Source organism: Staurois parvus, unplaced genomic scaffold (genome assembly GCF_062004578.1).
Source record: "Staurois parvus isolate SC_StPar_1 unplaced genomic scaffold, SC_StPar_1.0 ptg000106l, whole genome shotgun sequence".
Classification (NCBI taxonomy): Eukaryota; Metazoa; Chordata; class Amphibia; order Anura; family Ranidae; genus Staurois; species Staurois parvus.
This window is the reverse complement of record NW_028317902.1, coordinates 3,002,590-3,027,870: the sequence shown is the minus strand read 5'-3', so window position 1 is coordinate 3,027,870 and position 25,281 is coordinate 3,002,590. Positions and strand designations below refer to the sequence as shown.

General features: G+C 43.8%; 1 protein-coding gene across 1 annotated transcript in view; it reads left to right on the top strand.

Moving 5' to 3' along the window:
• The first annotated feature begins 819 nt into the window (after positions 1-819).
• QSOX1 (quiescin sulfhydryl oxidase 1) overlaps positions 820-25,281 on the top strand; it is a 99,570-nt gene continuing 75,108 nt past the window's right edge. Inside the window, exon 1 of the mRNA XM_089671484.1 lies at positions 820-1,135. Within this exon, the coding sequence (XP_089527610.1) occupies positions 892-1,135 (244 nt within the window). The 5' untranslated portion in view covers positions 820-891. The remainder of the gene's footprint in view (positions 1,136-25,281) is intronic.

Sequence of the window (25,281 nt, the reverse complement as noted above, 5' to 3'; positions counted from 1 at the left end):
GGGGATGATGATGATGGTGGGGATGATGATGATAAATGATGATGATGGTGGGGATGATGATGATGATGATAAATGATGATGATGGTGGGGATGATGATGATGGTGGGGATGATGATGATGATAAATGATGATGATGGTGGGGATGATGATGATGGTGGGGATGATGATGATAAATGATGATGATGGTGGGGATGATGATGATGATAAATGATGATGATGGTGGGGATGATGATGATGATAAATTATGATGATGGTGAGGATGATGATAATAAATGATGATGATGGTGGGGATGATGATGGTGGGGATGATGATGATAAATGATGATGATGGTGGGGATGATGATGATAAATGATGATGATAAATGATGATGATGGTGGGGATGATGATGATAAATGATGATGATGATGGTGGGGATGATGATGATAAATGATGATGGTGGTGGGGATGATGATGATGATGTTAAATGATGATGATGATGGTGAGGATGATGATGATAAATGATGATGATGGTGGGGATGATGATGATAAATGATGATGATGGTGGGGATGATGATGATAAATGATGATGATGGTGGGGATGATGATGATAAATGATGATAAATGATGATGATGGTGGGGATGATGATAAATGATGATAAATGATGATGATGATAAATGATGGTGGGGATGATGATAATAAATGATGATGATGATAAATGATGATGATGGTGGGGATGATGATGATAAATGATGATGATGATGGTGGGGATGATGATGATGATGATGATAAATGATGATGATGGTGCCGGGTAGGCAGGCTGTGCGCTGTGGGCCGGATCTGGTGTCTCCTCCACCCCCCGGCCGGGAGGGATGTCAGTGTCCTGGTACAGTCAGTCGGGCTGAGTGCAGTGATGAGGATGGCGGGCCCGGGCTGGCTCCGTGTCCCCGGATTGCTGGGCTTTGTGCTCCTGGCTGTGGCCCCGGCTCAGGCTCACCTGTACGGGCCCGATGATCTGGTGACGTCCCTGGCCGACGGAGCCCATTCCGTCCTTCTCAACTCCTCCAGCGCCTGGTTCGCCCAGTTCTATGCCAGCTGGTGCGGACACTGCCAGCACTTCATGCCGATCTTCCAGGGACTGGCCCGGGACATCAAGGGTGAGACACACACCGACCGACCGACCGACACATCACTACCTATACCGGGACGAATAGGGAGGGGGCAGTGGTGACATCGTTCGATCTGATCTGTGCAAGGTGCTCCTCTGCTACAGAGATTGTATAGGGATGTATAGATCTATGACACCAAATTCTGGTTTGATCCGTGCCAGGCACTCCTCTGGTACAGGGATGTGTGGACATGTATGGTGCCATCGTACGATATGATCCGTGTCAGGCACTCCTCTGGTACAGGGATGTGTGGACATGTATGGTGCCGTCCTGTAGTCTGATCTGTGCCAGGCACTCCTCTGTACTTGGATTGTATATGGATGTATGGACATGTATGGTGTCATCTTACCATATGATCTGTGCCAGGCACACTTATGGTACAGGGATTGTACAGGGATGTGTGGACATGTATGGTGCCATCCTGTAGTCTGATCTGTGCCAGGCACTCCTCTGTACAGGGATTGTACAGGGATGTGTGGACATGTATGGTGCCATCCTGTAGTCTGATCTGTGCCAGGCACTCTTCTGTACAGAGATTGTATATGGATGTATGGACATGTATGGTGCCAACTTCAAGTCTAACCTGTGACAGGAACTCTTCTGTAAAGGGATGTATGGACATGTATGGTGGCATTCTCAAGTCTGATCTGTGCCAAGCACTATTCTGTACAGAGATTGTACAGGGATGTATGGACATGTATGGTGCCATCATCCAATCTGATCTGTGCCAAGCTCTCTTCTGGTACACAATTGTACATGGATGTATGGTACCATCATCCAATCAGATCTGTGCCAAGCACTCTCCTTGTACAGGCATTGTACAGGGATGTATGGACATGTGTGGTACCATCATGCAATCTAATCTGGGCCAGTCTCTCCTCTGGTACAGGGATATAAATGTATTGTGCCCATGGGTAGATTGTGGATTTCTATGACAGATACAATAGCTGCCAAGTCTGATTCACACAGTTATCGTCTTTTCTTGGTGCAGATTTCATGTGATAGTGTTTTGGCCGGCCATACACTGGTAGAATGTGGGACAAACGTTTATAAATATTTGCTTTCAACACTCGATTTTGTAGTGAATGTACGTTCCAGAGTGAAAACCGTGAACACTGTCAGAAATGTGTTTGTTGGAGATTGTTCACCAGTGTATGGATTCTCCACGTTTATTTACTATTGCTGTGTATGTTATGTGTGTTATGTATGTTATGTATGTTTGTGTGTTATGTATGTTATGTATGTGATGTATGTGTGTGTTATGTATGTTATGTGTGTTATGTATGTTATGTATATGTGTGTGTGTTATGTATGTGATGTATGTGTGTGTTATGTATGTTATGTGTGTGTTATGTATGTTATGTATGTGTGTGTGTGTGTTATGTATGTGATGTATGTGTGTGTGTTATGTATGTTATGTATGTGATGTGTGTGTGTGTTATGTATGTTTGTGTGTTATGTATGTTATGTATGTGTGTGTGTTATGTATGTTTGTGTGTTATGTATGTTATGTATGTGATGTATATGTGTATGTTATGTATGTTTGTGTGTGTTTTACCATCACCGATTGTCTTATTAAAGGCTAAGTTCACCTTTAGTAAAATGTTGAATGTTATATCTATATTTAGGGTGTAACATGTTACTAAATCACCTGCCGCCACCCTGACCCCATCCCCCATTGTGACAGGGAGGGGGAATCCTCTCCCTGCACCTGCTGTCACAGTTTAAAAACAGCATGGCCATGCAGGGCTCCGCCAACATTGCTGCATCATTCATCAGAGTTCTGTGAATAAATGAACTACAACTACCATCAGCCATTGTGGCTCCGAGATTGCAATTCTCCATGAACTACAAGGGTGCTGGTGAGAGATCTCCTAGTTCATTGATCTTCCTGGACTTCAGTGACTACCTGCTGGTATCGGAGGTTCAGGCAGACAACTTACACTGACAGTCTGCAGGAGCCTGGCTTGCACCCGCAATCTGCTGATCATGGGCGCAATGCTTTACAGGCTCTTAAGAAGAAAAAATGATGATGTGCAAGGTGGACTTATGCAGGCCATACATGGTTCAAATACCAAATGATTTTTCATCCAAAAATCGGAAACGTCATTCGCTTGGTAATCCGATGGTGCCATCATTGATTTCGAAAATTGTCCGACTGAGTCATAAAGTTCACCCCATATATCTTGCAAAACTTCTGTTTCTTCCAGGTCACCGCTCATGTGCATATTCTTATCGGAAAAACGATCGTATGATTTGACCATCATTGAGTCGAAAATCGGTCATTTTCCACAAATTTTCCAACATACCCAATCACCAAAAAGGGGAGGAACCACAAAAATCAGCCAGTGCCATTGACCCACTAACAGAGCGAAAATCAGCCGATTATTCTTAGGTGTGATTTTCGGATAAAAAATCGGTCGAATTTCGACCCATGTATGGCCGGCCTTAGACTTTAACATTCCGCAAAAACTTTGTGTATAAGTACTGCTTGGACCCTGAAGGAGGGGGTACAGCCAAAAGCTTGTCCGAAAAATGCCGATGTTTGTGAATATAAGACACAGCATAATGGACAGTACTCAGTTGTTGTTCAAGAAAAATTCCCCATCCTGCTCCTCGAATTTTCTCAACTCAGTGGTTGAAATCGAACATTAGTTTGACACTATTAATGACCTGAAAAATGGAAAGAACGTTCCTAAAATGAACATTTTCAACAAAATTCTACTAATGTGTAGTCAGCTTCAGGGCTGGTTCACCCTATAGAAACGCAGTCCAGATGTGTTACAGATGCGTTTCTGCATGTGCGTTTTTGGCGCATTTTTGGTTCACTCTGGTTCATTTTTGATGCTTTCCTGTGCGTTTTTGATGTGTTCCAGTGCATATTTTATGCAGTTTTGACACATTCTGGTGCATTTTTGATGTGCCCCAGTTCATTTATCCCCCTCTCTTTTTCTTCAATTTAAATATTATTATTATTTCAGGTACTTATATAGCGCCATCAATATACGCAGCGCTTTACATATATATTGTACATTCACATCAGTCCCTAACCCTCAAGGGGCATAGGGACATGTGCATTTTTGGTGCATTCTGGTGCGTTTTTTATGCATTTTACTGCGTTCCGGTAAAGTTCTGTGCAGGGAAAATGCAGCCATTCTATTTTTTTTCTGCAACCGGAACGCAATGGAACTGCAAGCGCTGATATGAACTATCACATTGACAACCATATAACCTACTTTCTGTGCATTTTGGTTTCAGAAAAAAAGCAACTGAAACACATGTAGTCAGGGCTAGTTCACACCAGATGCAGTCCAGTGCATTTATTTTTCATGTATTCCATGTATTTTGTGTTTTCCATGTATTCCAATGGCCCTAGTTCACACCAGTGCAGTCAGTTCCAGTCAGTTTCAGGTGCAGAAAAAAAAGTAGAACATGCTGCATTTTTTTCTGCACAGAACCGTACTGGAACATAGCAAACTGCATCAAAACTGCATCGAAACTGCATTGAAACTGTACCGGAACTGCATCAAAACTGCACAGGAACTGCATCAAAACTGCACCGAAACTGTATCAGAACTGCATCAAAACTGCACCGGAACTGCATTGAAACTGCATCAAAACTGCACCAGAGCTGCATCAAAACTGCACCAGAACTGCATCAAAACTGCACCGGAACTGCATCAAAACTTCACCGGAACTGCATCAAAACTACACCGGAACTGCATCAAAACTGCACCAGAGCAGCATCAAAACTGCACCGGAACTGCATCAAAACTGCACCGGAACTGCATCAAAACTGCACCAGAGCTGCATCAAAACTGCACCAGAACTGCACCGGAACTGCATCAAAACTGCACCAGAACTGCACCAGAGCTGCATCAAAACTGCACCAAAACTGCATCAAAACTGCACCGGAACTGCATCAAAACTGCACCAGAGCTGCAACAAAACTGCACTGGAACTGCGTGTGGTGTGAACTGTAAGCAAAAACATATCCACAATGCCTCTGTTGTGCGTTTTTGTGGTGTGAACTGGTCCTAACACTGAGACCTCTTCCAGTTACGTCAGTGTTCAGATCTCCATTAAACTGGCTTGTTAAAGCACACTATAGGGGAAGATTGTATTCTGATATTGGGATGGGATGAGGATACAAATGTAATGATAATATTTGTATAACACAATGATAATATTTAGTATATGGATTACTTTTTTTTAAATTGTTTATCTAAAGTCAGACCTTATTTTCTTTTTGAAAGTCTTGTAGCTGTTGATTAGTGCAGAAAGTTTGGGATGCCTTAGATCCCTTCGGCTAGGTTTGTGCAATGCAAAATCACGTGTTCCTGCGGATCACCAAAAATGCACATCTGTTTTGCAGACGAGTGGCAGTGCCATTTAGTCACCTTGCTGCGTGCGCAAAATCTCACATCAAACCGTATGTAACGAAGTTCCTTGTATTTTAGTGCAGAAAAAGAGGGTGCTTGCACTCCTTTTGTATGATTTTCGCACTGTACTGAGATTTTGCACATGCATTGTTGCACCTGCATAGATGTGAATGGAGCTTTCTTCAGGCTTCCTACAATTCTGAAGTTGGCACTGAGCCCCCGATCACACTTGAGCTGAGCAGTTTTTTTCAGGTGAATAGGAAGCAAGTTTTTTTTGCTGTAGTTGCATGTTTTTGTGTACATAGATACATGGTTTTGAAGTATGTTGAAAGCGTGTTTGCCTATGTATGCAAGCTCAAGTGTTTTTCTTTGGGGAATGGAAAACAGGACAGAGTACAGTACAGTCACTCAGGTGTAAAAACAGGTGAAAATAATCAAATATTGACAATATTGTCCAAGGGACCAAAATGCACGACATTAAAACAAAAAAAAAAACAACAAAAAACAAAAATCCCATGTGCCTTCAGGCTTTGAGCTTCAAGGGAATGAGAATAGAGGTATGAACAGCCTCAGGGGAAAAGAATGGGATTGTTGATGTGCAGCGTTGTTGTACAGGAAAATGTTCAAGTGTGAAGGGAGAACAAAACCCACCTATTTATACAAAGGGTTATAAAGAGGAACAATGTGAATATACATCATTTTAACATACAACTATTTGTGTTGACTCAGTTGGCAAAGGCCATTCCACTAAACCAGTACTCTCCAAACTGTGGCCCGGGGGCCGGGTGCGGCCCTTTGCTTGCTGTTATCTGGCCCTTGGGACATTACTCCCCCTACTGTCAGCAACAGTGGAGCATAGTTCCTGCCACTGACAATGGGGTACTAGTCCTTTAGCTGACACCAACTAGAGGACCTTATTCCTTCCACTGACACCAGTACTAGGGGGAGTGGGGTACAACTGGGGGAATCAATGGTGGAGAAGGATCTGGGGGTTCTGGTAGATCACAAGCTTAATAATGGCATGCAATGCCAAGCTGTGGATTCTAAAGTGAGCAAAATCCTCTCTTGTTATTTTGTTATTCTGTTGAATATCACTATTTACCACTAGGGGGTGTATAATTTACATAAGGGTTTTTGCACTATATTGATTATAATTTTGAAAGATATAAGTTGAGCGCTTCATCATTTATATTATTTGTTGACACAAAATCCTCTCTTGTATTATAAGAGGTATAGACTCCAGAGAGAGGGATATCATATCACCCCGGTACAAATCATTAGTAATACCTCATCTGGAATATGCAGTTCAGTTTTAGGCACCAATTCATAAAAAGAACATTGGGGAACTTGAGAAAGTACAAAGAAGGGCAACTAAACTGATAAGAGGCATGGAGGAGCTCAGCTATGAGGAAAGATTAGAGGAACGGAATTTATTCTCTCTTCAGAAGAGGAGATTAAGGGGGGATATGATCAACATGTATAAATACATCAGTGGTTCATATAGTGAACTCGGTGTAGAGTTATTCACCCTGAGGTCATCACAAAGGATAAGGGGGCACTCTTTACATCTGGAGGAAAAGAGATTTAATATCCAAACACAGAAAGGTTTCTTCACAGTAAGAGCTGTGAAAATGTGGAATAGACTCCCTCAAGAGTTGGTTTTGTCCAGCTCAGTGGATTGCTTTAAAAAAGTCCTGGATTGTTTATTTACACAGAATATAACTGGATACTAACATTTATAGGTACAGTTGATCCAGGGAATATCCGATTGCCTCTCGGGGGATCAGGAAGGAATATTTTACCTGCAGGAGCAAATTGGATCATGCTTTGATGGGTTTTTTTCCTTCCTCTGGATCAACTGTGGGTATAGGATTATAACTTTTTTTTTTTTAATGGTTGAACTGGATGGACTTTTGTCTGTTTTCAGCCAGACTAACTATGTAACTATGTAACAATAGCAGTGATCTCCAGCAGTCTCATGACGCCTATCTCTAGTATTTTGCCTAGTACACACAATCAGATAATCAGATGACTGATCATTCATTTTTTGCTGCATGCTGGTCTCATACCGAAAATGAAGATGTTATTAAAGTTCTGAAAATTCTCATATGACAGAATACAACTTCGGAAGTGATGCAATGTATTGTGACCCTTTACAAATCAATGCTTCCACATTTGTTCCCTACAGCCCCCGAAAATGGATGGGTAACACAGAAAAAGTATTACAGTGGCAAGAAACAAAACCAAGCCAATAAACAATTAGAAAGCAGTCTAAAGAATATTTTACCTTTACTGCCCTAAGCAAGCACCCAGCAAGGGAAAGCAAACTACTGTCGGCATGGGCCCTCAGGGCCACACAGAGTGGCAAAGGGCTGCATGTGGCCCCCGAGCCTCAGGTTGGGCTCCAGGACACTAAACTCTACTGACTAGGCTCTTGTGTTACGTCATTTTAGCAAAATAAAGGGCAAATAGTCATTTTTGTGCGTCCTACAATTCAATTGTAATGTGCGTGGCCACATATAAGGGGAACTTGTCAAGTCATTGTAACAGTTTTATTTTTAATAAAGATTTAAAGTGTAAGTTCACCATTTCAGAAAACAATTTGCACTGTCTGTATGGGCACTGACAGCTCATCACACACAGAGGTAAGTACAGTGGGGACCTGGGGGGGTGGGGAAGGTGGGTGTTCACTTTTTCGTTTTTTTTCTGAAAAGGTGAACTAACCCTTTAAAGTCAGTCAGTATGAGGTGACTCTTATAAGTACCCTAGCTAGTACTATAGAATGTGGGAACCCCAGTCACAGTTCCTTCTGCTAGATAGGTTGGTTTGATTGTAAGTATGGGAAAATTCTAGACATGAAAAAAATATCCATATTACATTAATTAATCAATCACATACACTCACCGTCCACTTTATTAGGCACACCGGTTCAATTGCTTGGTAACACAAATTGCTAATCAGCCAGTCACATGGCAGCAACTCAAGGCACTTAGGCATCTAGACATGGTGAAGACAACTTGCTGAAGTTCAAACCGAGCATTGGAATGGAGAAGAAAGGGGATTTAAGTGACTTTGAATGTGGCATGGTTGCTGGTGCCAGATGGGCTGGTCTGAGTATTTCAGAAACCGCTGATCTGGGATTTTCACGCACAACCATCTCTAGGGTTTACAGAAATTGGTCCAAAAAAGAGAAAATATCCAGTGAGGGGCAGTTGTCTGGAGGAAAATGCCTTGTCGAAGTCAGAGGAGAATGGGCAGACTGGTTGTTGTGACATTTAGATGGTAGGGTCAGAATTTGGAGTAAACAACATGAAACCATGGATCCATCCTGCTGAAGTTCAAACCGAGCATTGAAATGGGGAAGAAAGGGGATTTAAGTGACTTTGAACGTGGCATGGTTGTTGGTGCCAGACAGTCATGTCAGAGTATTTAAAAAACTGCTGATCTACTGGGATTTTCACGCACGACCATCTCTAGGGTTTACAGAGAAAGGTCCCAAAGAAGAGAAAATATCCAGTGAGCGGCAGTTGTGTGGATGAAAGTGCATTATTGATGTCAGAGGTCAGAGGAGAATGGGCAGACTGGTTGCTGCGACATTCAGATGGTAGGGTCAGAATTTGGCATAAACAACATGAAAGCATGGATCCATCCTGCCTTGTATGAACAGTTCAGACTGGTGGTGGTGTCATGGTGTGGGGTATTTTCTTGGCACTAGCAAGGTGTATCTAATACAGTGGCCGGGGAGTGTATATGATAAGTGTTCAGAATACAGAATTTTTATTGATGTTTTTTTTTTTTTAATTTTGCCAGTCATATATGTACACATTTACAAAAACTACTTTCTGATCCATTCGAATTGTTCACAGTTAAACAGTTGTGATTAGCTGTGTTTTAGAGCCCATTTACACTGATGTGTTTTTAACACACAAGGCACTGTTTACCTTTTTTTTGTAAACTTTATTGACATGCCACAAATTGGCATCCTTTCATCTCTATGTACATCAGCTAAGCTGTGGTGCAGCAAGATGCAGTGACATGAGGGGGTTATGCAGTGTGAAGAAATGCTGCATGTCTGCGTTTTCACGCAACCCGCCTCAGCGCATTTGTTTTGGTGTGAGCAGTTGTTTTCTATGCGCCCTTGACGTGATCTGTGCAGATCAACACAGCTGAGTGTAGACGGTGTGAACAAGTCCTAATAATGTTGAAATGATTTTCAATAACATTCAGTTGTCTTTAGATTTGAAGGAAAATGCTGAATCAAAGAACTGAAAAAAAAAATGTGTTTGATGGTCCAAACACTTTCAACCTCCATCTAGAACAATTAGAGATGTCCCTACTTGCCTGATTGCTTCTTTTTCAACTCAACGCAAAAACAAAACTTGAAAGTGACTGAAAAGAATGCCTTGTGGGTTGGTTGTTCATAGATGTGATCAGGATATTGAGGATCATATTATAGGTCAGTTGGAATGTGACGGCTCTGGATACCCGGAGGCTGTGATATTTGGTGTAAGGCAGGGGTGTCAAACTGTCAGCCCTCCAGCTGTTGTGAAACTACAAGTCCCATCATGCCTCTGCCTTTTGGAGTCATGCTTGTAACTCAGTCTTGCAATGCCTCATGGGACTTGTAGTTTGGCAACAGCTGGAGGGCCGCCAGTTTGACACCCATGTTGTACAGTAATGAACATGGTCATGTAGTGGCCATTGCAAAGATGGGAAATTGTGCCCCCCAGCACCCCAAAACTCCAACAACCCGCAACCTCCCCATGCCTACCATCCGACCAACACCACCTGCTCCCCATTGAGTAGAGAAGGGGGATGGGGCCAATATCAGCGCACACCTAAATGTTTGTGGTACTCTGCAGCCAGCTGACAAGTTTGAAATTGGTTCACAAATATGGGGCTAATGGTGGCAAAGGAAAAAATGTCCCTGTAGTAGTGGTGTCACTGGAATGAAAAAATGTCCCTGAGGCAGTGATGTCCCTGCGTTAGTAGTATCACTGGAATTAAAAAATGTCCCTACCTCGGTGGCATCACTGAAAGGAAAAGTGTCCCTGAGTTGGTGGTGTCACTCAAAAGAAAAAACACCCGCTGTAACATTTCAAAATCAGTGCAGCTGTGTGGGGCTTCATGGTGGGTGTCAGGATGGAGAGTTGTGAGAGATCAGTGAATGGCTGTTCACTGATCCCTCCTGAGTAGGGTGAACCCAGAAGCACTCAGCTCTAAGCACTTCCAGGATCAAAGCTGTCAAACCCCGACTGCTATGGCCAGGAAAGGAGCTGAGTGAGCACAGTCTGTGCTTGATCAGCTTCAACCGGAGTTCAGGGGGTATCAGTGTCCAATAGCCCCCTAATGTCTTCATAAAGAGAACAAAAAAGTAGAACTAAAGTACTTTTTTGCATTTTAGAGTAAGGGAGGGTTTAAATGTATATATACTGGAATGTTTTCGTTGTAATGGTGGTGATCAGCGACTTATAGCGAGACTGCGATATTGTGGCAGACAGTCTGACACTAACTGACACTTTGTGGGAACCAGAGACACTAATACAGTGATCAGTGCTAAAAATATACATTTTCACTGTAATAATGACACTGGCTGAGAAAGGGTTAAACATCTAGGGCAGGGGTCTGCAACCTTTAAGACATAAAGAGCCACTTGGACCCGTTTCCGAGAGGGAAAAAAAGACTGGGAGCCGCAAAACCATTGCAACATTTAAAACAAATCCGACACTGCATATATTGCAAAAAGCGCTCTGGTCATGAAGGGGGTTTAAGGGCCCAGTAAGCAAAGGGTTAATCAGGGCCACAGTGTATCGTCATAATCACAATCATAGCCTTAGGTCAGTGGTGGGCAACCTTTTTTTTCAACTGAGCCAAATCTCGCCAAAACCACGATTGAAATTTATTTTGAGAGCCACATTTTTAAAACTGAAAATACATCCCCCATATAGTAATTCATCCCCCATATAGTAATTCATCCCCCATATAGTAATTCATCCCCCATAGTAATTCCTCCCCCATAGTAATTCATCCCCCATATAGTAATTAATCCCCCATAGTAATTCATCCCCCATATAGTAATTCATCCCTCATAGTAATTCATCCCCCATATAGTAATTCATCCCCCCTATAGTAATTCATCCCCCATATTAATTCATCCTCCATATTAAGTCCCCAAGTCCCCCCTGTGTCAATTCACTTACCTTTGCTCCACGCGTTCCTCTCGCCGTGTTCCCGCGCCGTTCCGGTGTAGCATGAAAATCTGTCTCCTATGAGGATCTGTCCCCCTCGACGTATCTGCGCATGTGCCAGTTTCAGGCATTAGCAGCCGATCGGCGATCTCCGGCACATGCGCAGATACGTCAAGGGGGACAGATCCTCATAGGAGACAGATTTTCATGCTACACCGGTCTTCAGGGCGGACTGTGAGAGGGGCCTAGCGGGAGCCTAGCTCCGCGGGCCGGATTAAAAGGTCCGCCGGGCCGTAGTTTGCCCATTGCTGCCCTATTGCCTGTCACCTGGTGGGCAGTGTGCTCCGGAGCCGCAGCCAAGGTGAAAAAGAGCCGCATGCGGCTCTGGAGCCGCGGGTTGCCGACACCCGATCTAGGGTGATCAAAGGTGTGTGCCTAGCCAGTGTTTGTGTACTGTGTGTGCTGTTGTTACTAGGCAATCTGCTAGATTTTATTCCCTGCTTTGCAGGAAAAGACAATCAAGCAGCTTGCCGCTGAAAGAACACAGCTCTGCCTTTTTTACATAGGCAGAGCTGTGTTCTGTCAGTGTCCTCGGTGGTCAACGGGTGCCGGCGATCATCCATTGGCCGGCACCTGTTGATTGGCCTCTGCTCTGTCCAATCACAGCAGAAGCGGCACTCCAGTGTCGTGTATGCACTCCCTATGGTGGAAGTGCAAAATCATGTTTATATATCTGCTACAGGGTGGATTTAAAGTGGTTAAGCAATCATTAAACCTATGATGTGTATTTTAACGTGTGTACAGAAAATGAAAAGGCTGCAAAAGGGCTGAAGGATAGCTCCACTTTTAAAGAAGTTGTTTATGAAGTTAAAGTGTTACTAAACCCAGCACTCGGCATTCACTATATCCAGTCTTCCACAGTACACACAACATGGAAATGCAATTATTTAGGTAAATATAAAGGGCTAAATACCTTTTCTCATCAGCAATATTTAGCAATCTTGTGATATCTATCAGTGTGCAGCCGAGCACTAGTTAATCTTGGAGGGGGAGTTTTCATTCTCCTCTTACTGTCCTATGAGGCTGCATGACCCCTGCCCCTCTGTCCGAATAGAGCTGGTGCACCCCCCCCCAAAAAAAAAATCCCAAAGCTCTCCAGCACTACACACAAAACTATGGCAGATGCATTGGAGACAGAAAAGGAAGGGATGAATCAGAGAAGACAGGATCAAACAGTCTTTCTATACAATGCAGAGGATTAACCCCTTAGGTTCCACAGTGAGTATAACAAGCATGGTTTACTTCATATACAGACTGATTTTACTGTTGTGGGTTCAGTAACACTTCAGGTAATCTTCAACTTCATGAGTGCAGCCCACCAACACAGTGGCTAACTGGTTAGCACTTCTGCCTGGCAGCACTTGGGTCGTCTTTATATGTTCTCCCTGTGCCTGCATGGGTTTTCTAGAAGTATTCTGGTTTCCTCCCACACTCCAAACACATGCTGGTAGGTTAACTAGTTTTTGTGTATATTGGCCCTAGTATGTGTATGTATGAATGTTTTTGAAAGTTTTTGGATCTTAGATTGTACGCCCCTTGAGGGTTAGGGACTGATGTGAATGTTCAATATATATGTAAACTGCTGGCACTATATAAGTCAATAACAGGTACTCGCTCCCCCCCCCCCCCCCAAAAAAAAATGGCAAACATGTCAAAAGAGGGGGGAGGAGAAGGATGAGCGGAACTTCCCCTTTTGGGTGAAGTTCCACTTTAAATTGCTATTATAACCAAAAGAGCTTTCATGAAATGACATGCAGTATGCAGAAGACCTGCTGCTTGAATCCATGCCTAGGTAGAAATTGAAACATTTGATGTGATTATGTACCTTTGTTGTGCAACCAAATGCTCTGTGTGAACTGTAATTTCAGGAAAAAGGAGAAACCAAAATTGCATTAGAATCCAATCAAGCAAGAGAGGGACACCTTTTACCACAAAGTATGGAAGTGATCCACCACAAAAATGTAATATGCAGAAACAGATTGGCAAACTCCTTGATCAAACTACTGCAAGGACATTGACTGTGCCCTGAGGCTCAAAGAGCTCTTCTTGTTATTTATTTCAGGTACTTATATAGCAACATCAATTTACACAGCGCTTTATATATATATTGTACATTCACATCAGTCCCTAACCCTCAAGGGGTGTACAATCTAAGGTCCCTAACTCACATTCATACATACACATACTAGGGACAATTTAGACAGGATCCAATTCACCTACCAGCATGTCTTTGGAGTGTGGGAGGAGGTTGGAGTACCTGGAGGAAACCCATGCAGGTACAGGGAGAACATGCAAACTACAGGCAGGTGGTGCCGTGGTTGGGATTTGAGCCAATGACCCCAGTGCTGCCAGGTGGAAGTGCTAACTACCGTATTTTTCGGAGCGAAAAATACGGTAGTATTTTGGAGCGTAAGGCGCACTTTTTTCCCCCAAAAAAAGGGGGGAAAGTGTCAGTGCGTTTTATGGAGTGAATATGGAGCGGCCGGTCCGGTATTTCCACCGCCGCCGTGTCAGAATACCAGTCCGGCCGCTCAGCTCTGCAGCGGGACCTTACCTGTTCCTCTATCCAGCCTCGCGCTGTCTTACCGGCTTCTGTAGTGTGGGCGCTCGGCTTGACAGCCGGGTGCCAAGTGCGCATGCGCAAGAAGCGGTGCTCTTTGTGAATGGTAAGGCAGCACCTGGGACACATGACAGGTCCCAGAAGCCGCCAGACCAATCTCAAAGCGCAGTGCTTCTCGCTCATGCGCACTGGGCACCCGGCTGTCAAGCCGAGCGCCCACACTACAGAAGCCGGTAAGACAGCGCGAGGCTGGATAGAGGAACAGGTAAGGTCTCGCTGCAGAGCGGACACTAACCAAAGAACAACTCAGCGGAAGTAAGAGCGGGTACCTGTCAAATTCAGGTACCCGCTCCCCCCCCCTCCCCAAAGGTCAGCAGTTATCTCCTGTACTGACCGCAGTCTCTGGTCATCCCCTGTACTGTCTGCAGTCTCTGGTCATCTCCTGTACTGTGTCTGCAGTCTCTGGTCATCTCCTGTACTGTGTCCGCAGTCTCTGGTCATCTCCTGTACTGTGTCCGCAGTCTCTGGTCATCTCCTGTACTATGTCCGCAGTCTCTGGTCATCTCCTGTATTGTGTCTGCAGTCTCCGGTCATCACCTGTACTGTGTCTGCAGTCTCTGGTCATCTCCTGTACTGTGTCCGCAGTCTCTGGTCATCTCCTGTACTGTGTCCGCAGTCTCTGGTCATCTCCTGTACTATGTCCGCAGTCTCTGGTCATCTCCTGTACTATGTCCGCAGTCTCTGGTCATCTCCTGTACTATGTCCGCAGTCTCTGGTCATCTCCTGTACTATGTCCGCAGTCTCCGGTCATCTCCTGTACTATGTCCGCAGTCTCCGGTCATCTCCTGTACTGTGTCCGCAGTCTCTGGTCATCTCCTGTATTATGTCTGCAGTCCATTAGTTCAGAATATTTTTTTCCCGTTTTCTGCCTCTAAAAACCTAGGTGCGTCATATGGAGCGAAAAATACGGTATTTAGCCACTGTGCTGCCCCAATTAGTTAGTGTAATATCTTGGGGGAGCATTCTCAGCAGAAATGGACAGTGTGCCCTTGCCATGTGCTCCAACGAGTAGAACGTCGTGCCCAAACCATGCCAGCTAATTGGACATCTGACGGACCAACACGGGGGCACCTAGCAAACCTCATGCTACATTCTGTTCTGTTGAGTGAGCGCTGACCTTGGATCCACACTGGCATCCCAAGGCCTACAGTTTGCTTATGGCTATGCTGAGACTCTCACCTAATAAAAATAATGTGGAGGTTGGATGAAATTTTTTCTGTTGGTAAATATTTATTAAACCTTGTGTTTACTGAGGTCCGTTCATCAGACGAAAAAGAAGGCCAACTGGGGAGAAATGAGGGGCATCAGGCTTTGGTTCCGAATGTGGGACAATCCCTCCAAATGAGAGAGGGTGGTAGGTGGCAGAGAGAAATAAGTATAGAATTTGATTTTTAGCAGTTTCAGTGAGGACTGATTTATGTTGGATATGCCTTGGAAATACCACTGGCATGACATTGTGCGCTTCTAAGTATAGGGACTAGAAATTCTGAAGGACCCTCTGCACACTGGTGTATATACCCTTTCAAGCAAACTATGCAATAAATAGGGATATTTAGTTCACACATATTGCAATACATGCTGGCCAACTGCGTCAAAGTAATCCCTCTATGGCCATTCCTACTCTGCCCTGCCTACGCAAATGCTACTGTGGACACAATGCTAACATAGGGGAAAAGACACAATGGGGAGAGCTACAAGGTTCAGATCTGGCTACTGACCCAACAATACAACAAACCAGAGATCCCTGTGCTCAAATCCCAACAGCTAGTGCATGCATTTATCCATCAGGTGCTAAAGGGGTGTAACCACATATTAACACTAGAAATTCTGAAGGACACATGCACTAGCTGTATGGATTACTTTGGCACAGTTGGCCAGCTTAAGCATGTATTGCAACATGTGTGAACTAAATATCCCTATTTATTGCATAGTCTGCTTGAAAGGGTATATACCAGTGTGCAGAGGGTCCTTCAGAATTTCTAGCGTTAATGTGGTTACACTCCTTTAGCACCTGATGGATAAATGCATGCACTAGCTGTTGGGATTTGAGCACAGGGATCGCTTGTTTGTTCTAAGTATAGGGAGTCTCACTGCCACGCTTCCTTTAGGATGTGTTGTTACTTCTTCTTGAAAGACTCACACATTCTATTGCTTGCAACTCACTTGGGTTGGTTGTTCTGCTGGGGCCTGGACATAACAGAAATAAGAGGATATTATCATTATCTATACAGCTGATGATTTTCACTGACCTGATTTACAATCTCACATTTGTCAGGTGTGGGCAGCACAGTGGCTAAATGGTTAGCACTTTTGCCTGGCAGCACTGGGGTCATTGACTGATTACCATGAGCAAGGAGATGAAACAGGCTGAAATAGAAAATGGTAGTGTCGCATGTCTGGCTGGGGGGCTACAGGGGTTTGCAAATCAGACCAGCCAAACAGACGTAGACATTCTTTGGCTCTAAAACAGCTCATAAAATATAAATGCATTTCGACCAGGTGAGTAGTTGTTTACCCGAGGTCCTGCTTTAAAGCTGACCTGTTGGGCAGCACAGTGGCTAAATAAATAGCATTTCTGCCTGGCAATACTAGGGTCACTGGCTCAAATCCCAACCACGGCACCACCTGCCTGGAGTTTGCATGTTTTCCCTGTGCCTGCGTGGGTTTCCTCTGGATGCTCCGGTTTCCTCCCACACTCTAAACACATGCTGTAGGTTAATTGGCCCTAGTATGTGTATGTATGAATGTGAGTTAGGGACCTTAGATTGTACACCCCTTGAGGGTTAGGGACCTGTAATAAATAAGTACCTGTAATAAATGAATAATATATAAAAGTTGGATGTGAAAGGTCCCGTAGCTGAGAGCTGACTTTGTAGTTACAGAAACACCTAACCGATGTCCAGGGTGACCTGTGTTTCCATACACCACTCTTGTGTTATCCTAGATATGCTGTATAGAAGACATTGTGTAACCATCCAGTTTGCTTCTCCTACACCCGGGCACAATGCCAAAGAGAAGTGATGTTAAGCCGGTTTTCTTTTTTAATTAACATATTTATTTTGTAATTAGTTTAATTAGTGAAGCTTGATTTGTATGCTGTGTGGACTTGTACAGCTCCAACTTTCCATTAGGATGCATTGTTATCCGGAAGATAGGGATGAGGACCCAGCAACATCACTTCTTCCTCTATAAAGTAGGATAGGACAGTTAGATCAGTCTGTATATGCAGTAAAGCATGCTTGTTATACTCACTGTGGAACCTAAGGGGTTAATCCTTTGCATTGTGTAAAAAGGATGTTTAATCCTGTAATCTCTGATTCTCCCCTTCTTCCACTGTCCCCGACTCATCTCCTGATAAAACAGAGCCTTGGGGCAAGCTGCACATGCTCAGTTTAGTGTGTATTGCTAGAGAGTTTTTTTTTTTCTTAGGAGAGTGCATGTGATCAGCACAGGGCCAATCAGCACTGTTCAGACAGGTGGGCAGAGGTCATGCAGTCTCATAGGACAGTGAAAGGAGAATGAAAACTCCTACAAGCGTTAACCAGTGCTCAGCTGGACACTGATAGAAGTTGAAAGACTGCTCTAACTGCTGATGAGAAAAGGTATTTAGCAGTTTATATTTACTAAAATATTTGCATTTCCATGTTGTGTGTACTGTGGGAGACCAGATATAGTGAATGCAGGGTCCTGGGTTTAGTAACACTTTACACCACCCCATACCCCCTCTCTCCACCTCCACTTTGTATGGGTTGTGTCAACGGTGAATGCAGCTTGCATCAGTCAGGGGCGTTCAGCTTGCATGTGAGATCAGTTTGAGAGGTTTTTAGAGTGACAGCTGCATTTGACCTCCTTTTAATTTGCATCAATCTGCTTCAAGCTGCTTTTGCATTACTATCAACAAGCAAACAAATGCCCATTGACACCATCCCTTACAGTGTCAGTCCCATCAAACAAACTGTCACTCCATAGCAATCTTGGCACAGAAATTTCTGCCAACTTGCATTGGTCCAGCTTGGTTCGATGTAAGTATTTGTATGTAATATTCGGTTGGCCTCTGGGGATGCTAAAAAATGACTTTAGTAATCTGTGCTACCTGCTGTAATACCCATGATCTTCCAGGTGCTGTATTCATCCAAGCTGGTACAATGTAAGTATACGGAAAAGACATCTCCTGGAGTTCAGCTTTAAAGCCAAACTCCAGATTTCTGTCACTTCCAAATAATTTAAGCTATTACCTTTACCAACAGATGTGCTCACTGTGCGCATTAGCTACAAACACTCATCGGCCACTTTATTAGGTACACCTTGCTAGTGCCAAGAAAATATCCCCCACACCATTACATCACCACCACCAGCCTGGACCATTGATACAAGGCAGGATGGATCCATGCTTTCATGTTGTCTACGCCAAATTCTGACCCTACCATCAGAAAATAGTCTGTCCATTCTCCTCTAACATCAACAAGGCATTTTTGTCCTCACAGCTGCCGCTCGCTAGATATTTTCTCTTTTTTGGACCATTCTCTGTAAACCCTAGAGATGGTTGTGTGTGAAAATCCCAGTAAATCAACAGTTTTGACCTACTCAGACCAGCCCATCTGGCACCAACAACCATGCCACATTCAAAGTCACTTAAATCCCCTTTCTTCCCCATTCTGGTGCTCAGTTTGAACTTCAGCAAGTCGTCTTCACCACGTCTAGATTCCTAAAAACATTGAGTTGCTGCCATGTTATTGGCTGATTTGCAATTTGTGTTGCTAAGCAACTGAACAGGTGTACCTAATAAAGTGGCCGTTGATTGTACAGTATACAATAGAAAAGTAAAAATCCAGCACCAGTACATCTCGGCATAAAAACTGTTAATTTATTTCATCCATCAAAACTTAAAATGAAATCAATTCCTGTAAAGATTGAAGTCTCAGAATTGTAGAACTGTGAAAACATTGTTATTGTTCATTTGCAGAACGCTCTCCCTCCGGTGCAATGTTACAATTTATTTACATTCCTGAGCTAATAACATTGAATCTTCACACTGATGTATTGTTTTCTTTTCACTTACTGGCCAGTGCAGAGTTCCCTTGATTGTTGTTTTCTACATTCCTAAAATATTGCACATCTGCACCATGAGATAAATAAAATTTTTTTTTCAGCAAATTGACTTTACCCCCCCGCCCCCTGGTCACATCAAGCCCTACTTTGAAATCGTGCGACTTACAGTGAAGTCGCACGATTTCAAAGTCGGGGGAGATGCCAATTTGAGGTACAATTTGCAAGACATCTGACACAGATATCTATGCAAATCGCACCAAAAGTAATGCATGTACTGCTTTAGAAACGGTTGCGGCTCTGACCAAGTAAGAACCGCACCAATATGACCGCTGTAATTGCGAACAATAGGGTGCGACTTGGCACGCGATTTGCAAGTCACATGGAATGCAAATCGCATGCCAAGTCGCACTCAGTGCGACCGGGGTCTTATAATGAATATGGTTGTCTATCTCACATTTGATATTTGTATTCAGAATTTGGATCTTAAATGATCTAATTTGACAGTTTATGCAATTAGGTCATGTGACTCTAATATCGCCTGTGGTAAACATTGGTGAATTGACCCTGGTATCTCTTAGTAGCCATTTTGACTTGCCCTTTTAAAAGTTTACATGGGCTAGGTACATATTCTTTTTGATTGGGTGCTTCATTTTATAACATAGAGTTGTACTTTGAACCCTTTCATTAAATGGTGATGGTCATTCTTGGTCTGCACTGTGTGTATTTTTAGTGCTGTGTGTCTTGATGAATAGTGATGAATGAACATCTGCTTCCCATAAAGACTCAGGAAACGTCTCTTCATGTCCAGATAGTAAAAGCTTTGTGTGATAGAAGTTGGGAAGCGGATGGCCAAGTTTAACATGATTAGAGCAATAAATATTTAATAGTGTCATTTATTACCTAAACACAGGGAGGTGGCAGTATATGTGGGGAGTGTGTGGTCAAGCATATATGTGTGTGTGTCTGTGTTTGTGTGTGTATCTGTGTGTGTGTCTGTGTGTGTGTCTGTGTGTCTGTGCGGTTGTGTGTGTGTCTGTGTTTGTGTGTGTATGTGCGGTTGTGTGTCTGTGTGTGTGTCTGTGCGGTTGTGTGTGTGTGTCTGTTTGTGTGTGTTTGTTTGTGTGTGTTTGTTTGTGTGTGTCTGTCTGTGTGTGTCTGTGTGTGTGTCTGTCTGTGTGTGTGTCTGTGTCTGTCTGTGTTTGTGTGTCTGTCTGTGTGTATGTGCAGTTGTGTGTGCGTGTCTGTGATTGTGTGTGTATGTGCGTTTGTGTGTGTCTGTGTGTATGTGCGTTTGTGTGTGTCTGTGTGTATGTGCGGTTGTGTGTGTCTGTGTGTGTCTGTGTGTATGTGCGTTTGCGTGTGTCTGTGTTTGTGTGTGTGTGTGTGTGTGTGCGGTTGTGTGTCTGTGCGTTTGCGTGTGTGTGTGTGTGTGTAAAGAAGGCCATACATGGGTCGAATTCCGAATGATTTTTCAATGGAGAATTGAAAACATCATTCGTTCTGTAATCTGATAGTGCCACCAATGATTTTGAAAATCGGTAGTGTTTCACAAATTTTCCAGCATGCCTGATAAATGAAATGGGGAGGAAGCATGAAAATCGGCCAGTGCCATTGCCCCACTAACACAGCGGAAATCGGCTGATTATTCTTAGGTCCCATTTTCAAACAAAAAATCGTTCAGAAATTGGCCCATGTATGGCCAACCGAAGACAAAAGACTTTGGGTGCTGCTGAAGGTCCCCAATCCAACTATCTCTGGTGACTCACACTAGAAGGGTGCCAGCATGGACACAGCCTGTCCTGGCTTCATATACACGCAAGGAGGAAGTTCAAAGTCCTCACACCAACAATAGCCCAGGTATAGACAGGTAAAAAGCAGCTTTAGCCCGGCTCCATCCAGGCCAATGCGTTTCACCCCACCAACAGGGCTTAGACAGGTGAATAAGCCCTGTGGGTGGGGCGAAACATGCTGGAGGAAGGCCTGGATGGAGCCGGGCTGAAGCCGCTTGTTACCTGTCTATACCTGGGCTATTGTTGGTGTGCAGATTGCCTAACCAATGATCGGGGTGACCCGTGTTTCCATACCCCACTCTTGGGTTATCCTGGTAATGCTCTGCAGAAGCCATGATGCAACCACCCTTTTTGATACTCCTTCACTTGGGCACAATGCCCAAAGAGAAATGTCCCCGGGGAAGTCATGCCACGCCAGTGTTCTCTTTGAACTAACAACATATTTATCTTGTAATTAATTTCTTGCTGCTTTTAAATGACAGATTTAGTGGATTCCTCATAAATGGGTAGAAGATATCCCACAAAGAACAACTGCGACATCTCTGCGATTCTCCGTGTTCCACTTTCTGATTTAACTGATGGGTTTCATTTGCTTTTCTCTGTAGAAAAGGGAACAGTCATTTTCAGTGACAAACACATTTCCCAACATGTTGTGCAAGGTTAATCAATGCAACAATTAGAAGTATTTGTCTCCAAACCTCAACTTGACCCAACTTGAACAAGCAATGCTCTTTCATCTTGCTTGCTTGCTGCCCACTGGCACACTGCTTTTAGTGCTTGATTCTGCCATTAGATCCCCAGTTTTTCCTGTAACAGGTTGACAATGCTGTTCGCTCTGCAGTGAAATGACAGCAGTGTTGTCACCCTGTGGACAAGGTTTGTCTTACATGGACTAAATTATTATTATTATTATTATTATTATTACTATACTGGATTTATATAGCGCCAACAGTTTGCTCAGCGCTTTACAATATAACGGGAGACGATCCAGCAACAATACAGTTCAATACAAGAGGGTTAGGAGGGCCCTGAACCTGGGAGCTTACAATCTAAATCAAAGCAGATCTTTGCCCACCCCTTCTCCATTTTTTCATTACCCCCGTTTAGTGGATGTGCACATTACAGATAATCACCCAGATTATTCAGTGTTATCCCATTGAAATCCTCTTGTCTTCTGCTATCGCTTAGTCCCACACTGCTTGTGAGAAGACCGCCATTTCTTCTGGGATCAGCCTGTGCACCTCTCGTTGATGTAGTTCTAGGCATGCCCCCCTCCTCCTTCTGAATGAAGGACTATGCCTCCTGGAATATGTGACGTGCATATCCCAGGAGCACAGCAACACTGTGAACATCATTCATCTAGGGGGCGATTGACCTGCATGGGGGGCGGAGCCGCATGTTTGGTTTTTTTTGGGAGCAGAGGGGAGGAGGCATGAATTGAATGAAAGTGCACCCAGAGATGAAGATCTGCTTTAAGAGTCAAATAAATTAAAGCTCGACTCCATCTAAAACTTTTTTAAGAAGTTACAATAAGGGCTCGTTCACACTAACTTTACTTTCTGAAGAGTGATCCACGTTTTGATTATGCTTCAGAGAGTATTTAACAAGCAGCAAAGAGGAGTTGTATTGCCACCCCACTGCCTGTTTCAACCCCTTAAACCCCGCACTAGCATTCCACAATCACATGTATCGCATGCCTGTTTCAACCCTTTATACCCAGCACTAGCATGCCGCAACCACATGTATCGCATGCTCATTTCAACCCCTTAAACCCCGCACTAGCATGCCGCAACCACATTTATCGCATGCCTGTTTCAACCCCTTATACCCCGCACTAGCATGCCGCAACCACTTGTATCGCATGCCTGTTTCAACCCCTTAAACCCCGCACTAGCATGCCGCAACCACATGTATCGCATGCCTGTTTCAACCCCTTAAACCCCGCACTAGCATGCCACAACCACATGTATCGCATGCCTGTTTCAACCCCTTAAACCCCGCACTAGCATGCTGCAACCACATGTATCGCATGCCTGTTTCAACCCCTTAAACCCCGCACTAGCATGCTGCAACCACATGTATCGCATGCGGTTGCAGGCACCTAAAACCATTGAGTGAATGATATCAAATAAATAACAGTAATAAATAGGTGACTGGTAAGTGCTGGAATAAATTGCCAAAGTCTATATAATGAATCATGATCCTTCTTGTGTCTTCTGGTGATTAAATATTCAAATTATACACTCACCAGATGCATAATTCCAATATGCATTAAGAAGACTAATCACATCTCAAGGTCTCAAATGGAATCATCTTAAGGACTTGTCTAGCATCTCTGGGCTTCCCTCCGGGCACCTCTGTCCATCTGGGGTTCCCTTTGGATCATCTGATAAAGCACCTCTCAGTTACCTTCCCTGGTGGCTCTGTGGGTGGTGGACTCAACACGAGTCCTACACTTGTGTGCAATCAAACACCTGCAAACCAAAGGTGTTAGGTAATGTGAATGAGCCCTAACAGCTTTATTTTCTTTTTAGAAAAAAAGTTTAAAACATATAAATAAAAGCTGGCCATGATAAGTGTCAGTATCAGTGTTATTATTATATAGGATTTATATAGTGGCAACAGTTTGCTCAGCGCTTTACAAAATGAAGGTAGACATTACAGTTACAATACAATTTGGTACAAGAGGAAACAGAGGTCCCTGCTCGTTACAGCTTACAATCTAAGAAGAAGGGTTGAGTGATACAAAAGGTAATAACTGTGGGGGATGAGCTGATGGAGGAAATAAAAGGAAGTTTACTAGGTAGAAGCAGGATAGGCTTCTTTTAAGAGAGAAGTTTTCAGGGATCGTCTAAAGGTGGATCAATTAGGAGATAGCCGGACAGATTGGGGTAGGGAGTTCCATAGGATGGGAGAAGCTCGGGAGAAGTCCTGGAGGCAAGCATGGGAGGAGGATACTCGGGAACTAGAGAGCAGAAGGTCTTGGGAGGATCATAGAGAGCGGTTTGGTTGATATTTTGAGATCAGGTTGGTGATGTAGCTGGGGGCAGAGTTGTGGATGACTTTGTAAGTTGTTGTTAGTATTTTAAATTTTATTCGTTGGGTGATTGGAAGTCAGTGGAGGGATTGGCAGAGAGGGGTGTCAGACACTGAACGGTTGGTAAGGTGGATGAGCCTGGCAGCAGTATTCATGATGGACTGGAGGGGTATAGCCTATGTAAAGGTAAACCAATGAGGAGGGAGTTGCAGTAGTCGAGGTGAGAGATAACCAGGGAGTGAATTAGGAGCTTTCTGGTATCATTGGTTTAAAAGGGCGTATTATGGAGATGTTGCGGAAGTTGAGGCGGCATGATTTGGACAGTGATTGGATGTGGGCCTGAAAGGATAGTTCAGAATCTAGGGTTACCCCTAGCACCCTGGCATGCGGGGATGGGTTGATTGTTGTGCTATTGGCTCTGACCAAGAAATCAGGGGAAGAGGCACGTGGGGGAGGAAATATTATGAGCTCAGTTTTGGAGAGATTGAGTTTTAGGAAGTGGCGTGACATCCAGTCTGATATGTCTGTTAGTAAATCGGTGATACATGAGGACACTGATGGGGTGAGCTGAGGAGTAGAGAGCGAGATTTGTGTGTCATCAGCATAGAAATGGTATTGGAAACAATGGGAAGCTATCAGCTGACACAAGGAAGGGAAAGCTGATATGGGTTATATGATATGTCCAACCCCTATAACTGCCACTTTTGCTGCACATCCTGGAAAAATAGCCAATCTACTGGCAGGATCAATAGATTATATAACTATGTTGCAAGGGGAGGGGGCTCTGAAAACATAAACTTTTACTGCTGTTCACCTTTTCCAGAAAATGGCCTATGCAGCTAAAGGTCCCCAGTAGATATTACAGAAAACTGCAGCTTTGTAAAATGTTCATTCATTTTATAGTCATACCTGTAGGCCATTTATCCCCCCCCCCCCAAAGCCTGGCTGAAAACCCCCCAGCCTCCTGTCTTGTTAGGGCGTGAAAACTGGTGTTTCCATGACCTATAA